This window comes from Pelophylax lessonae (assembly GCF_965119305.1).
Source record: "Pelophylax lessonae genome assembly, chromosome: 3".
NCBI lineage: Eukaryota > Metazoa > Chordata > Amphibia > Anura > Ranidae > Pelophylax > Pelophylax lessonae.
The window spans coordinates 106,053,276-106,066,123 of NC_138770.1; the positions used below are offsets into that span (position 1 = coordinate 106,053,276).

A 12,848-nucleotide genomic window follows, 5' to 3' on the forward strand; every position below is an offset into this window, starting at 1 on the left:
TTGTAAACAGGTGAGGAAAAAGGGTTCCCTGGTCACCAGATTACCTACAAATGGGAGTAGGTGGAGTAGGATAATAAATGAATGTCTGGATAAAAAGACTGATGTATTGAGTAAGTAGCCTGTCCTTTCCAAATGCTCATCAAATGTCTATGCTTAATTTTTGCTTTGACTAGAGTTCACCTTGAAGAGATCCAGCAACTAAAAACAACTGTTAATTATGATCTGTTAAAATATCTCTCTCATCTATACTTTGCAGGGAACTCACATAATTCCATTACTATATTCTCTTGCTGTTGGTGGCTGTGAATAATGTCTTACAATAGAAAATTTTAATGCAACAAACATTCTGTGTATGAGAGACAGCTAAGAGTTTATGTTGGGTGTGTCTGGGGATAAGTGAAATGCAGGAACATGACTGCTGAGAAGCATAGGCTCATTTATGAGCAGCTAATAAACCAATACCTTGCCCCCCAAAAAGACACAGAAGCTGATTAAGTTAGAAATAGGGCAAGGCCACAGCTTTATTGAACTTTGCAAAAGTAACAACTTTCCAAATGTACTCTAACAACAGTGCCAGTCACGGTTATACTGTGAGCACCCGACAATGCCAGCCACAGTTCTACCGTGAGCACCCATAAAACATAAACTTACATAGTCTAAGAGGCCTGTCCTTACCATCAGTGCCAGACAGACATTAGACTGACCCCAGAATTTAACTTGAGGGCATAGCCCATAAAGCAACATCAATTGCTGGCAAGGTCAAAACCGCCACACGCAAGTCAGCGGTACACTGACGAGCGCCCCACCGCAGCTAGCACCTTCTCGACACCAGATTGTAGGCCGAGATTACCATATTTAGAATAATCGTTTAAATGAACCCCATAAGGTCTCAATAAATACTCTTATCTCCACCAAGACCCCTGTGGCGAACAACAATGCCACCAATCCTGTGGACAATTTCTAAAAACCTAGGTATTCACCTTGCGGCAAAAAAAAAAAAAAGCTCCAAACAAGAACTAGAAACAAGAACAAAGTATGACAGGCCAAAACCAGAAAAAGGGGACAATGTTGGACCAAGCGAAAGATCGGTAAAAGTGTCACAACATCGAGCAAAAACATGCTTAACTGGGGAGATTGAACCTACAGACCGGTAATGCCCACATTTGTTCCCTATACATGAATAATAAGAATGAAGGGACCTAAAACCAATTGTCTCAGGTAATACCAGCAACCCAGGGAAGGCCATGAAAATTGCAACAACAAATTTTTCCAACTGCAAAGGAAAATTCTCCCAACAGTGTCAAATTTCTGCGTGGCAAGAGGACCAATAAACGAAGGAGTCAGCAATGATCTAAACTAATGCTGGAGAGAAACTTTAAATCAGAACAAAAGGTGAGGACGAACATGTAGCAACATTTTTTTAATTATTCCCTTCTACCTAAAAGCCATCTCGCACATCCGAAAAACCCATACCATGGGCAGCAATGGCTGTGCCAAAGAGGAAAGAGTGTGTAGGAAAAATCAGTAGGAGGCAAGATCAGCTGAGAAAGGAAAAGTCGGAAGACCCGAAAATATTGGAATTAGCTGAGGTTGGAGGAATCAGCGTGAAATAAAAACAAAGAATTCCGTGATTAGCACATTCTCTGAGTTACTACCAACTGAGTGTTTATCCTTGGCAACGCGTTCACTTTTCTTAAAGGTGCCAAAGAATGCTAAAGAAAAGGCATTTAGAAAAAAGAACCCTAAATGCAAAAAAAAACGACGAAGGGCCAAATGGAGAAGATGTCGCTTAAGTTGTGCATAGTAGACAGGTGCCGCGAATCAGGGAAGCACGTCAGATATTTCCAACCCTTTAAAACCCTCTGGATAAGAAAATTCTGGAGATATCCCCTTGGCTGAATAGTCTGAAACAAACAATACCACAGGGAGAGCAGTACCCACCATCAAACCAACCACAACTATATCCTGCAGGTAAAGAGGTAGGAGGAAAAGCCAGATGCCTGTCCCGCATGGGGAAAGGGAGAATTCCTCACCAGGTGACAGCACCAATTCGTCCCAAATTCACTGGCAGGTTACCCAAGAGTTCTGGGAGGGAAAACAGACAGGGTCCAATAGGAGTCAAAAACAAGACTAGAGAGTGTGCAGAGGGGCAGTTAACCACTTGTACCACATTCATTTGTTTATAAAACCACTCGCCTAATCTGCAAAATTTACACCAATAATTCCACTGTCACCAAATCGGGAAAGAGCTAACGGCATCATGTTACACAACAGATAGAGTTGGGCCCATGAGGCCAGCAAAGGTTCAGCAGATCAGTCGCCCTGGAAGAAATGCCAAAGCTACTGGAGCTGAATGCAGCCCTGTAAAACTCCAGATGGGAGTACAGTAAATCCTCCATTTATAAAAGAATGACCATAAGGCCCCCTTTCCACTAGTGTGACTTGTTGTGCGTCTCAACACATGTCAATTCGCATGACAAGTCAAAACCTATTAATTTCAATTAGGACCGTTCTAACTGCTGCGACTCAAGATGCAGTGACTTGAGAAAAGGTTTTTGCACTGCTTTTGGAAGACTTCAGTGCGACTTGTCCCTCATAGAAAGTAGTCGTGCCGAAGTCCCCAGAAGTAGTCGCAAACAAGTCGCACTTGAAATTGCGCGAATCTGTAGGCGCATTAGTGGAAACATAGCCTTAGAGTGCAAGAAGGACAACTGTGCTTCAAAGTCATCACACATAGGTCTGATCATTTTTACGTAAAGACGCGTATCTGATATACATTTCATAGACTACCCATCAGAAGTACGCAGAATGTGAAAACAAGATGGCCCAAAAGTATTGAAGTTGCCACAGCCAGGGCTTCCTAGAGTCACTTGGAAATGTAACCGCTTGCCGACCGCCGCAAGTAGATTTACTGCGGCGGTCAGCCCCTGCCAGGCAGAGTGACGTTAATTAACGTCACTAGCCTGGGAGGGTCTGGGGAGTGAGCGCGCGGCCGCGGAGGCGCGCTCCCGCTCCCGCGCGGTCACGGACCCCCCCGCGCGTGTGACCAGCGGACCCGATGTCCGCCGGCCACTCGGCGATCGTCGGGGGAGAGGGAGAATGTCAGGCAGCTTGTGTAAACAAGCTGCCTGTCATTCTCCTCGCTGTAAAGACACTGATCACATGGATCTACTATGTAGATCCGTTGATCAGTGTCCTTACAGCTAGAGCCAGAGCCAATCACAGTAAGAATCACGCCCCTAGGGACACACACAGCCCCTCCCTCCCAAATAAAGTTAACCCCTTCACTGCCAGTGTATTTTTACAGTAACAGTGCATATGTATAGCACTGATTACTGTAGAAATGTCACTGGTAACCCCAAAAGTGTCAAAAATGTCAGTCAAGGGTCCGATCTGTCCGCCGCAATGTCGCAGTACCGCAAAAAAAATCGCAGATCGCCGCCATTACGTGTTAAAAAAAAAAACAACAAAAATTACAAAAATCTTTCCCTTTGTTAGTAAACGCGATAACTTTTGCGCAAACCAATCAAAATACGCTTTTTTGCGATTTTTTTTACCAAACATAGGTAGCGTAAAACAAATTGGCCAAAAATGTTAAAAAATTTTGATTTTTACATTTTTTTTTTGGGGAATTTCATATAAAAAAATGTGAAAAATATTGCTATTTTTGCAAAATTGTCGCTCTTTTTTTGTTTATAGCGCGTGATCAAATCGCACAGGTGATCAAATACCACCAAAAGAAAGCTCTGTTTGTGGGAAAAAAAGGACGTCAAATTCGTTTAGGTACAGCGTCGCATGACCGCGCAATTGTCCGTTAAAGTCACGCAGTGCCGAATCGCAAAATACCCCCTGGTCTTTTAGCAGGAAAATCCTCCGGGGCTTAAGTGGTTAACTAAGGACAGAAACTAATTAACCCTAAGAAGTTGGCAGACCATTTCTACAATGTCAATCTCAATGCCCAAAAGGATAGAAGATGGGCATGACCTTCAGCGTTGTTGAGATGGAACAGTCACAGTGTATAGGCAGGAGGAGAAAGGCAGACCTGATGTCAGCCTTCATCAGAAGGGTAGAAGCACCAGCATATTTAGCAAAGAAATTGTGGTATCAAAAGTGGAGTATTAGTACTGGGATTTCTCCTGATAATACCCCCATTAACTGACAAGCCTGTAGGGATAGAAAAATTATGTATCAGTTGGAATTTTTTTTTTGGTATTTTTTCAGGTACCACACCAAGTGAGGAAACCCGCAAGGAGCATTATGGGTCGCATGAAAGAGATCCAAAATCCCTGAATAAATCCCGATTGGAGGATTCAAGCCTCCCCACTGAGAGGGTACTGGTCTAGCCAGTGCAACATTTGGGAAACATTCACTGGCATCCTCTGTCTTAGAAGGGTCAAACTTGGACTTGGTTTGGCAGGTGGTATATTCCCTATTCAGAAGGAGTTGACTGCTGGGTGGGCGTCACCGCCAAGGGAAAAGTTGTGTTTAAAGTGACATGCGGTGTGCCGCACACAGTGGCTCTCAATAAACAGCCAGCAGATGGCAATTGGTATACTGCTGACATTCTGTGCGGGTGACTGGAAAGAAGCTGGCCTGTGTAGGCACATGAGTAATAACCATATGCAGAGTAAAAGTCAGCGCAAGAGTAAATAATGTTAGAAGCTAGCAACGCAGGTCAATATACAAATACCATAGACTAACATTTCGGCAGTCAAAACACAGTTCTTTCCGGCAGCCATTTAGGCAAAACTGGGTATCAAAATTAAACAGCATTGCCTTCCATATGTTTTGTAGACCTCCCAAATGAGATCCACATAATTGAATAGGGAAAATGCTAGTTCCAGAATTTTTTTTTTTTTTCTAGAGCAATGCATAGGCACAGAAAACCATGCAGCCAGTTCCCAAAATTCAAAGGAAGCTGCTTTGATTTTTCACCCTCAGTATTAACATCAATATGTGTTTATTTGTCAACTGTCTGTGTATCAAAAAGCACCCGCGTCAGCGCATCCGTGAACTCACGGTGCCATATTTAAAATATAATTATTTAATCACTTGTGCAAATCGACAGGGCAATTAATTATAGTAGGTCACCTAGGTGAGAACCAGACCCTGGTATGACACTCAACTATAGTAAAAATAAAAACTGATTGGACTGCTTCAAAAATGCATCAGTGGCTCTGAAACAGTTACACCTGACTTATCCCAGACCACCCTATAATCATACTTACCCAGCAGAGTTTAAGTAGGAAGATTGATGATTGCCTTCAGAAAGATCTGGAGGGAGAGTCTGGAGTCCAGAAGTTGACCCTGTGTGTCAGAGGTTGCGCTGGGACATGCAGGGTTAATAGGAAGGAGCCTCCAGCCTTAAGTGACACAGAAAACCTTGTCAGATAATCTGAGGCATGTGTCACTTGGGGAGGCTGTAACTGAAATGCTGTCTGGTATGCAGGCTGAGGCAGGGATGCAAGAGTTAATGATCAGTGCCTCCTGCTGTATGGAAACCTGATCCCTCACACAGGCAGTGAGAGGAAATGAGTGACATGCTGGAAGAGATGAGAGCTGATACAGTAAGTCAGTTCCTGCCCTGCAGGGCACAGGGAGCTGAGTGAAGTAGTGAGAGGAGATGAGTGATATGCTGGAGAGGAGAGCTGATAGTGTTAATCAGTTCCTGCCATGTAGGGCACAAGGAGCTGAATGAAGCAGGGAGAGGAGATGAGTGATATACTGGAGGAGATGAGAGCTGACAGTGTAAATCAGATCCTGCTCTGCAGAGCACAGGGAGCTGAGTGAAGCAGAATCCAGGGAAGGAGCATATGAGGTCTGTTCACATGTGAAGCTCTGGAAATCCTAGAATGGGGCAGGCGGTGTCCATTAACCACTTAAGCCCCGGAAGATTTTACCCCCTTCCTGACCAGGGGCTTTTTTGCGATTTTTTACTGCGTGATTTTAACGGACAATTGCGCGGTCGTGCGACGCTGTACCTAAAAGAATTTGACGTCCTTTTTTTCCCACAAACAGAGCTTTCTTTTGGTGGTGTTTGATCACCTGTGTGATTTTTTGATCATGCGCTATAAACAAAAAAAACTGCGTGAATTTTGCAAAAATAACAATATTTTTCACATTTTTTTATATGAAATTCCCAAAAAAAATGTAAAAATCAAAATTTTTTAACATTTTCAGCCAATTTGTTTTATGCTACATATGTTTGGTAGAAAAAAATCGCAAAAAGCGTATTTTGATTGGTTTGCGCAAAAGTTATCTCGTTTACTAACAAAGGGAAAGATTTTTGTCATTTTTGGTGGTTTTTTTTTAACGAGTAATGGCGGCGATCTGCGATTTTTTTTGCGGGACTGCGACATTGCGGCGGACAGATCGGACCCTTGACTGACATTTTTGACACTTTTGGGGTTACCAGTGACATTGCTGCAGTAATCAGTGCTATACATATGCACTGTTACTGTAAAAATGACACTGGCAGTGAAGGGGTTAACTGTATTGGAGAGGGAGGGGTTAAGTGTGTCCTAGGGGCGTGTTTCTAACTGTGATTGGACATGTCTACTATTGTAAAAACAGAGATCAACGGTCCTACATAGTAGAACCGTCTGATCTTCATTTTTACACAGGGGAGAATGACAGGCGGCTTGTTTACAAAAGGCGCCTGCCTTTCTCCCTCTCTACCGACGATTGCTGAGTGACCGGCGGACATTGGGTCCGCTGGTCACACGCACTGACTCCTTAGTGAACGAGCCGGGGCGGGCGCGCGCCTCAGCAGGCGCACGCTCGCCCGCTATTGGCTCACAAGCCGGTGACAGGCTAGTGACGTATATATACGTCACTTTGCCTAGCCAGGGCTGACCGCCGCAGTATATGTACTTGCGGCGGTCGGCAAGTGGTTAACAGAGGCTGATGCTGTATTGGAGGCATGGCTGTGCTGGGATGAGCTCAGGGGAAGGAAGGCAGAGTAAAGAGCTAGCAGAGAACAGAGAAGGAGAGGAGCTAGCATCCTCAGTGCCAGTAGCTCCAGAGGGGGTCCTGTGTTTGGCTGTATTAGTAGTGACCCTGGAGAGGCTGGATGGATTGAATGACCGTGGAGGAGGGTGGCTTGGCAGCGGGGGATGGTCAGCAGGTGTAGGAGCTGAGGGGACAGTCTCACCATAAGAAGAGAAGCAGCCAGTCAGCCCGGATAAAAGTTCTGTGTCCATGATGGTAGAGGAACACTAGGGAAGGATAACTCCTGTGAAATTTGGTAGTGAGGGGCCTGTGAACAGAGGAGGGATACTCACCTAGCAACTCTTGTAACAGCTGAATCTCCTCAGAGCAGTTGGATGTGCCCCAGTGTAGCCTTTTCCTAGAGTTCAGGCTCCATCCAGTCACCTCAGGTCTTTGTAGCCAATCCCAAGGGAGCTACTTAATTTCTCTTTTAGGTTCACACCCACAGTGATGCCATGCTTCCAGCAGTCAAGGCTCCCTTTCCCTAAAGGCGGTTCAAGGGGCCTTCATTGTAAATAGGTGAGGAAAAAAGGGTTCCCTGGTCACCAGATTACCTACAAATGGGAGTAGGTGGAGTAGGATACTAAATTAATGTCTGGATAAAAAGACTGATGTATGAGTAGGTACCCTGTCCTTTTCCAAATGCTCATCAAATGTCTATGCTTAATTTTTGCTTTGACTAGAGTTCACCTTGAAGAGATCAAGCAACTAAAAACAACTGTTAATTATGATCTGTTAAAATATATCTCTCATCTATACTTTGCAGGGAACTCACATAATTCCATTACTATATTCTGTCCTACGAGACAAAGATCATTTTGAGAAGCCGGAAGAGTTTTACCCTCAGAATTTTCTTGGCTCAGAGGGAAACTTTGTTAATAATGAAGCTTTTATACCATTTTCTGCAGGTGAGTAAACCAAAGGGAGGAACTCTACATTGCCCCAATTGTGTCAAGGGTCCCTCTATGATAGTGACCAAAACAGAGAAAGACCAAGTCAGCAAAGGTCACCAATGAAAAGATTACAAATGGGGCCACAATTAATAATTTCATACTGCCCAGTTTTCTGAAATGGAAAAATGAGCAACTTATAGGTTAAAAAAAAGTTGAAGGTCAGTCTACCCCAAAGTAATATTTGACCATACCTGGAGAGCATGGTTTTTGGATACTCCACTAGATAGGTTTTGGGTGATCCATTTTCACTGCATGTCCTGTGCTGTGGCCAAACCAGGTCAGCCACATTCTATTAGTAGTCATCCTAACTGCATTTCAGTCTCACATCTGCTTGTATTTGGCAAGCATAAACTAGAGGAGATTGTTCTAACAGTACTTTTTTTTTATTTGTGGTGACAAAAAAGATCTGTCAATATTGGATGGAGGAGCACAGGGCCCCATTGGGGCTCTAACAGTGCAGTGCACAAACCCCTACAATGTTGGAAAGGGTATAGAGATGATTCACGTAGAGTTTTCTAAGCAAACTTCAACATGTGCCCCCCACTTCATCTAGACAGACACAGAGATGGAAACATGTTTGAACTACAGCTGTAGAAGGTAATATTCTTCCTTAGTCAATAATTCCATAATTATTTTTTACTTTGTTTATTTTCCAAGGTAAAAGAAGTTGTGCTGGAGAGACTCTGGCTAAAATGGAACTGTTCCTCTTCTTTACAACACTGCTGCAAAACTTTACCTTTCAGGCTCCACCTGGAGCAAAATTGGACCTCACAGGTGCTGTTGGCTTCACAACTCCTCCACTGAAGCATGAGATCTGTGCAATCCCTCGTAATTAAAATGAACTGGTAATAAATACATGAATAATAATTATGGACTGGTTTTTATCCTTTTTGAAAGTGAACCATTTTTTAATATGTAGAAGTCAAGTGGAAAGTTTGCATATAGCACTCAAAGGCACTTTTAGAAAATTGCATGTATATAAGCAAAACTTATTAAGATTAAATAAATGAAGTATGAAGGTTAACAATGACTTAATAAACATAGTGATGAGCTGAATGCCATGGGGTAAGATTCAGGGTAAGTTTGCTGCCGAATCCAAACTCCAATAAAAAATGTTTGGGTACCGAATCTTTGAACTAAGTAATGGCCATTTTCTGGGCCAATAGCAAGTGATTGTCAAATAAAAGGTATGTTGAGCTGTGGTGTTCTGGGGGACATAGAGAAATGCAAAAGCAAATGTAAAATATTATAATTTAGCACGGGGAAGGGGGGTCTTTATAGGTGGCTTGAAGTTCAACATTTAAGAAAACACAATTCCTTTAAATTACATGCATGGGGGATGCCTCAAAGCTGTACTTGATTTGACTGACATTGCCATGCTTATGGACAGCATCAGTGACACTGTGTTGCGGTATAAAATAAATTGCATGTGTAGTAATTTAGTTTACTTTTAAATTATTCATTGGCTTACATACAGCCACAGCAACACAAAATAATTGGTTTTCACTCAAGAAAAAAATCTTTATTAGGTAGCATTTTCAAAGATAATGAATTTTTTGTGTAGTAGCAATAGACCATAATTGGGTGCTGGATGTGGTAGAAAGAATCTAGCTGAAGTCTAAAAATAAAGCTAATGCTATCAACTTCATACTAATTGCCAAACAGTGTCAAAACAAGTCGCATTTTTTGTGATCTGTACAACACCGAATTGTGTACAACATTTAACAAAGTACACTAAAACACCTCAAAACCACAAACCTACATTTCAGATATTAGGCAGTTGTTTAGGCAAAATAAAAAATACAGTGCCATGTTTCAGAGGCAACAGCCAAACATATGGCTCAGTGGCTGGAGAGTATGTAAGCAGTTTGTTTGGGGTTTAAGACAGCAATGTAAGCAGGAGAGAAATGTTATTACTTTTCAAGGAAAACAGAGTATGATATTTCAAATACAGCAGTTATAAATATTATACAGGCTTACCGTACACTATGCATGCATTTGTACTTTGCCATTATGTTAGAGGAAGAAATGAGGTGTATTTTATTGTGCAAAAAAAAAAAAGTCATAACTATTAGGTCATGTTATGAGAGCAGGCAGATTTAATCTGGAATAAACAAATAACAGTGGGGGGTGGGGGGGGGGGCAGGATTTACTAAAACTGGCATACTCAGAATCTGGTGCAGCTGTGCATTGTGGCCAATCAGCTTCTAACTTGTTCAATTAAGCTTTGACAATAAATCCTGGAAGCGGACAAGTTTGTATGCAAAACTGCACCAGATTTTGCACTCTCACGTTTTAGTAAATCTCCCACAGTGTCTTTTTTTCTTAGACTGAAGACCAAAAATGTTTACAATTTTGCAGTTGAGTTTTCCTGGTGCCTATCCATGGCAGCATACCAGTGATAGAGCTCCGCCTCAACTCCACCTCCAGGATCAGTGAATAGCATAAATTAAAAGGCATAGCCCCCTCCCCATCATACTCCTTTTTTTCCTCATACCTCTTGAACAGTGAAGATGCAGCAGCATGTCCCTACCTCTGCCTTGGGCAGCTTCCACCGGGTTCAGCCTCTCCCGTGATAAGACTAGGAACCCCTTCTGTGGATCTTCTGGGGTCTGTGAGTGGCGGAGTTTCCTCATTGGAACAAATCTGCCATTTTTATTATATATATATATATATATATATATATATATATATATATATATATATATTGTGGCAGGGCACATGGATCCGTGATCGATGGAAGGTACGTGTCACCGGGGTTCCTGGCCTCGGTGAGATAAGAGCCGGTAATTCTGTGTCAGCAGCAGCTAGTGCTGCTTGACAATTTTTATTTTTAGTATGGCTGCAAAGCCGAATCCGGGCCGGCTCTTATTGGGAGCAGTTAAGGTATGGGTGGGTGGCTGCTCCCCACGCTCCAGGGCAGGTCTCGCCTGGGGTTTATAAGGCAGACTGCCTAACAGGTGAGGGAGAATTATCTCCATGCACCAGAAGGCTGTGGAAGTGAGTGCTGAGGCTGGAAAGGTTACAAGCGGGTAAACTGATCTGTTGCTGTGTGTGAACAGCACCAAAGAGACACAGGTGAATGGACTTGTTGCTGTGTTTAAACCTGCCTTAAAAGACTGTCGTTTTCCTTTTTTGTTGGGTGTGAGTTAACACCAAAAAAGACTGTTACTTTTATGTTCCTGAAGTGTAAATAAAACACTCCTGATTTACTTGAAGAATCATCTGTTTTGCCTCTATACTGCACCCGCAAACCCTACCTACAAGAGCAAATCCCCACATTATATATATATATATATATATATATATATATACTGTATATGTTTGGAGGTTGATGGCTGCAGTTGGATCAGCTTCTTTACTTTCCTTTTCTTCCTAGATTTGTGTAATGACAGTAACGACAGGAATGTTAATACATTTTAGATTGGTATTATTTCCCCCCTTTCTTTTTTGTTTCAGGTTTTGTGCCTTTTGTTTTTGTGCCTTTTGTTTTTTCTTACCAAGCTGACATAGGGAGGCACGCCTGCACATGGCCGCGGTTGCAGCAGTGTCCTCTGGCTCCTTGGTCGCCCCGGGGTGCTCTGTGATGACTCGGCGGTCGGCGCATGCGCACTAACTCCCGCTCCGGCCATTTTCTTGGTGGGAGACGCGGCCTGGAGTATTTAAGGCTGGCTTCTTATGAACATATATATATATATATATATATATCTTCCTGTCATAATCTCTTTTTTCAGCTGATCCTCCTGCCCTTGCCATGAGTCATTCCTCTCAAACCCAAGATCCACCTGGTCGCAATAGGTATGGGACCACCTTTTCGTGAGTATAAAAAAAAAAAAAAAAAGAGTGCGCCACTGACTTCCATTATTCTTGGTTTGTCCTAGCCCAGTACCCTCGAAGAGGTCTCGAAAGTCGTCAAGAAGGCACGATGACTACAGTCCGGACCGCAGATCACATTCATCACGACGTAGGTCCCCAGAGAGGTCAAGATCTGGAAGGCATTATCGTTCTCCTTCACCACCACCTTACTCTTCGAGGAAAAAGTGCTGGGCTTGTGGCGCGGTTTCCCTCCCGAAAAAGCTGATCTGTAAAGACTGTCTCAGGGATTATGCGGCCAGTCGAGATTTGGAAAGCCGCCAAGTGGTAGATCTTCTTAAGAAAACTATGAAGGACTCCCTCTCAGAATTGGTGTCCCTATCCCAGCTCGACCAATGCCGCAGGTTTCTCAGCCCCAAGAGTCAGAACCTGCGATTGCAGGCCCTTCTTCCATCAATGCACCTTTACCAAGCTCAGTTCCAGCAACTAGAGATCCTTCCGGTTTCAACTTCGCTCTAGTGCAGCCATTTATTCAGGCGGTTAAGCATGCCATCGCCTGGGATGAGACGACAGAACCCCTGCCGAAATCAAAATCGTACTTCCCTTTCCTCAAAAGAAAACAGGTTGTCTTCCCTTTAATGGGAGAGATTAGGGAAGTTATCGATAACAAATGGAGCAAGACAGACAAGAAATTCTCCTTCAATCGATTGAATAAATTATATCCGTTACCTGAGACGGAGATACAATCCTTATCCTCCATGCCAGTAGTTGACACAGCAGTGGTGCATCTGGCCAAAAATGTGACCCTACCAATGGAGGATTCAACCTCATTTAAAGACCCTTTGGACAGGCGGATTGATCTCGATCTAAAAAGGAGTTATCTGACCGCTGGGGCAGCTTGTAAGCCCGCTATTGCGCTTACATCAGTCTCAAGTGCTATTCATTCCTGGACTGTTAACATCGAGTCAGCCTTGCGAAAGGAAGTCCCTAAGGAAGACATTATTAAGGCACTAGAAGAACTGAAGTTAGCGGCAGACTTTGTGGGAGAAGCCGCCATTGATACAATTTGTTGTGCTTCTCGCTCGATGCTCC

The 12,848-nt window shown here is 43.2% G+C and overlaps 1 protein-coding gene across 1 annotated transcript in view; it reads left to right on the top strand.

Annotated features, from left to right (window-relative positions):
• Positions 1-8,815, top strand: part of LOC309549025 (cytochrome P450 2K1-like) — a 75,239-nt gene extending 66,424 nt beyond the window's left edge. The window contains exons 8-9 of the mRNA XM_082248967.1: positions 7,757-7,898; positions 8,601-8,815. Of these exons, the coding sequence (XP_082105093.1) occupies positions 7,757-7,898; positions 8,601-8,779 (321 nt within the window). The 3' untranslated portion in view covers positions 8,780-8,815. The remainder of the gene's footprint in view (positions 1-7,756; positions 7,899-8,600) is intronic.
• Positions 8,816-12,848: the final 4,033 nt, after the last annotated feature.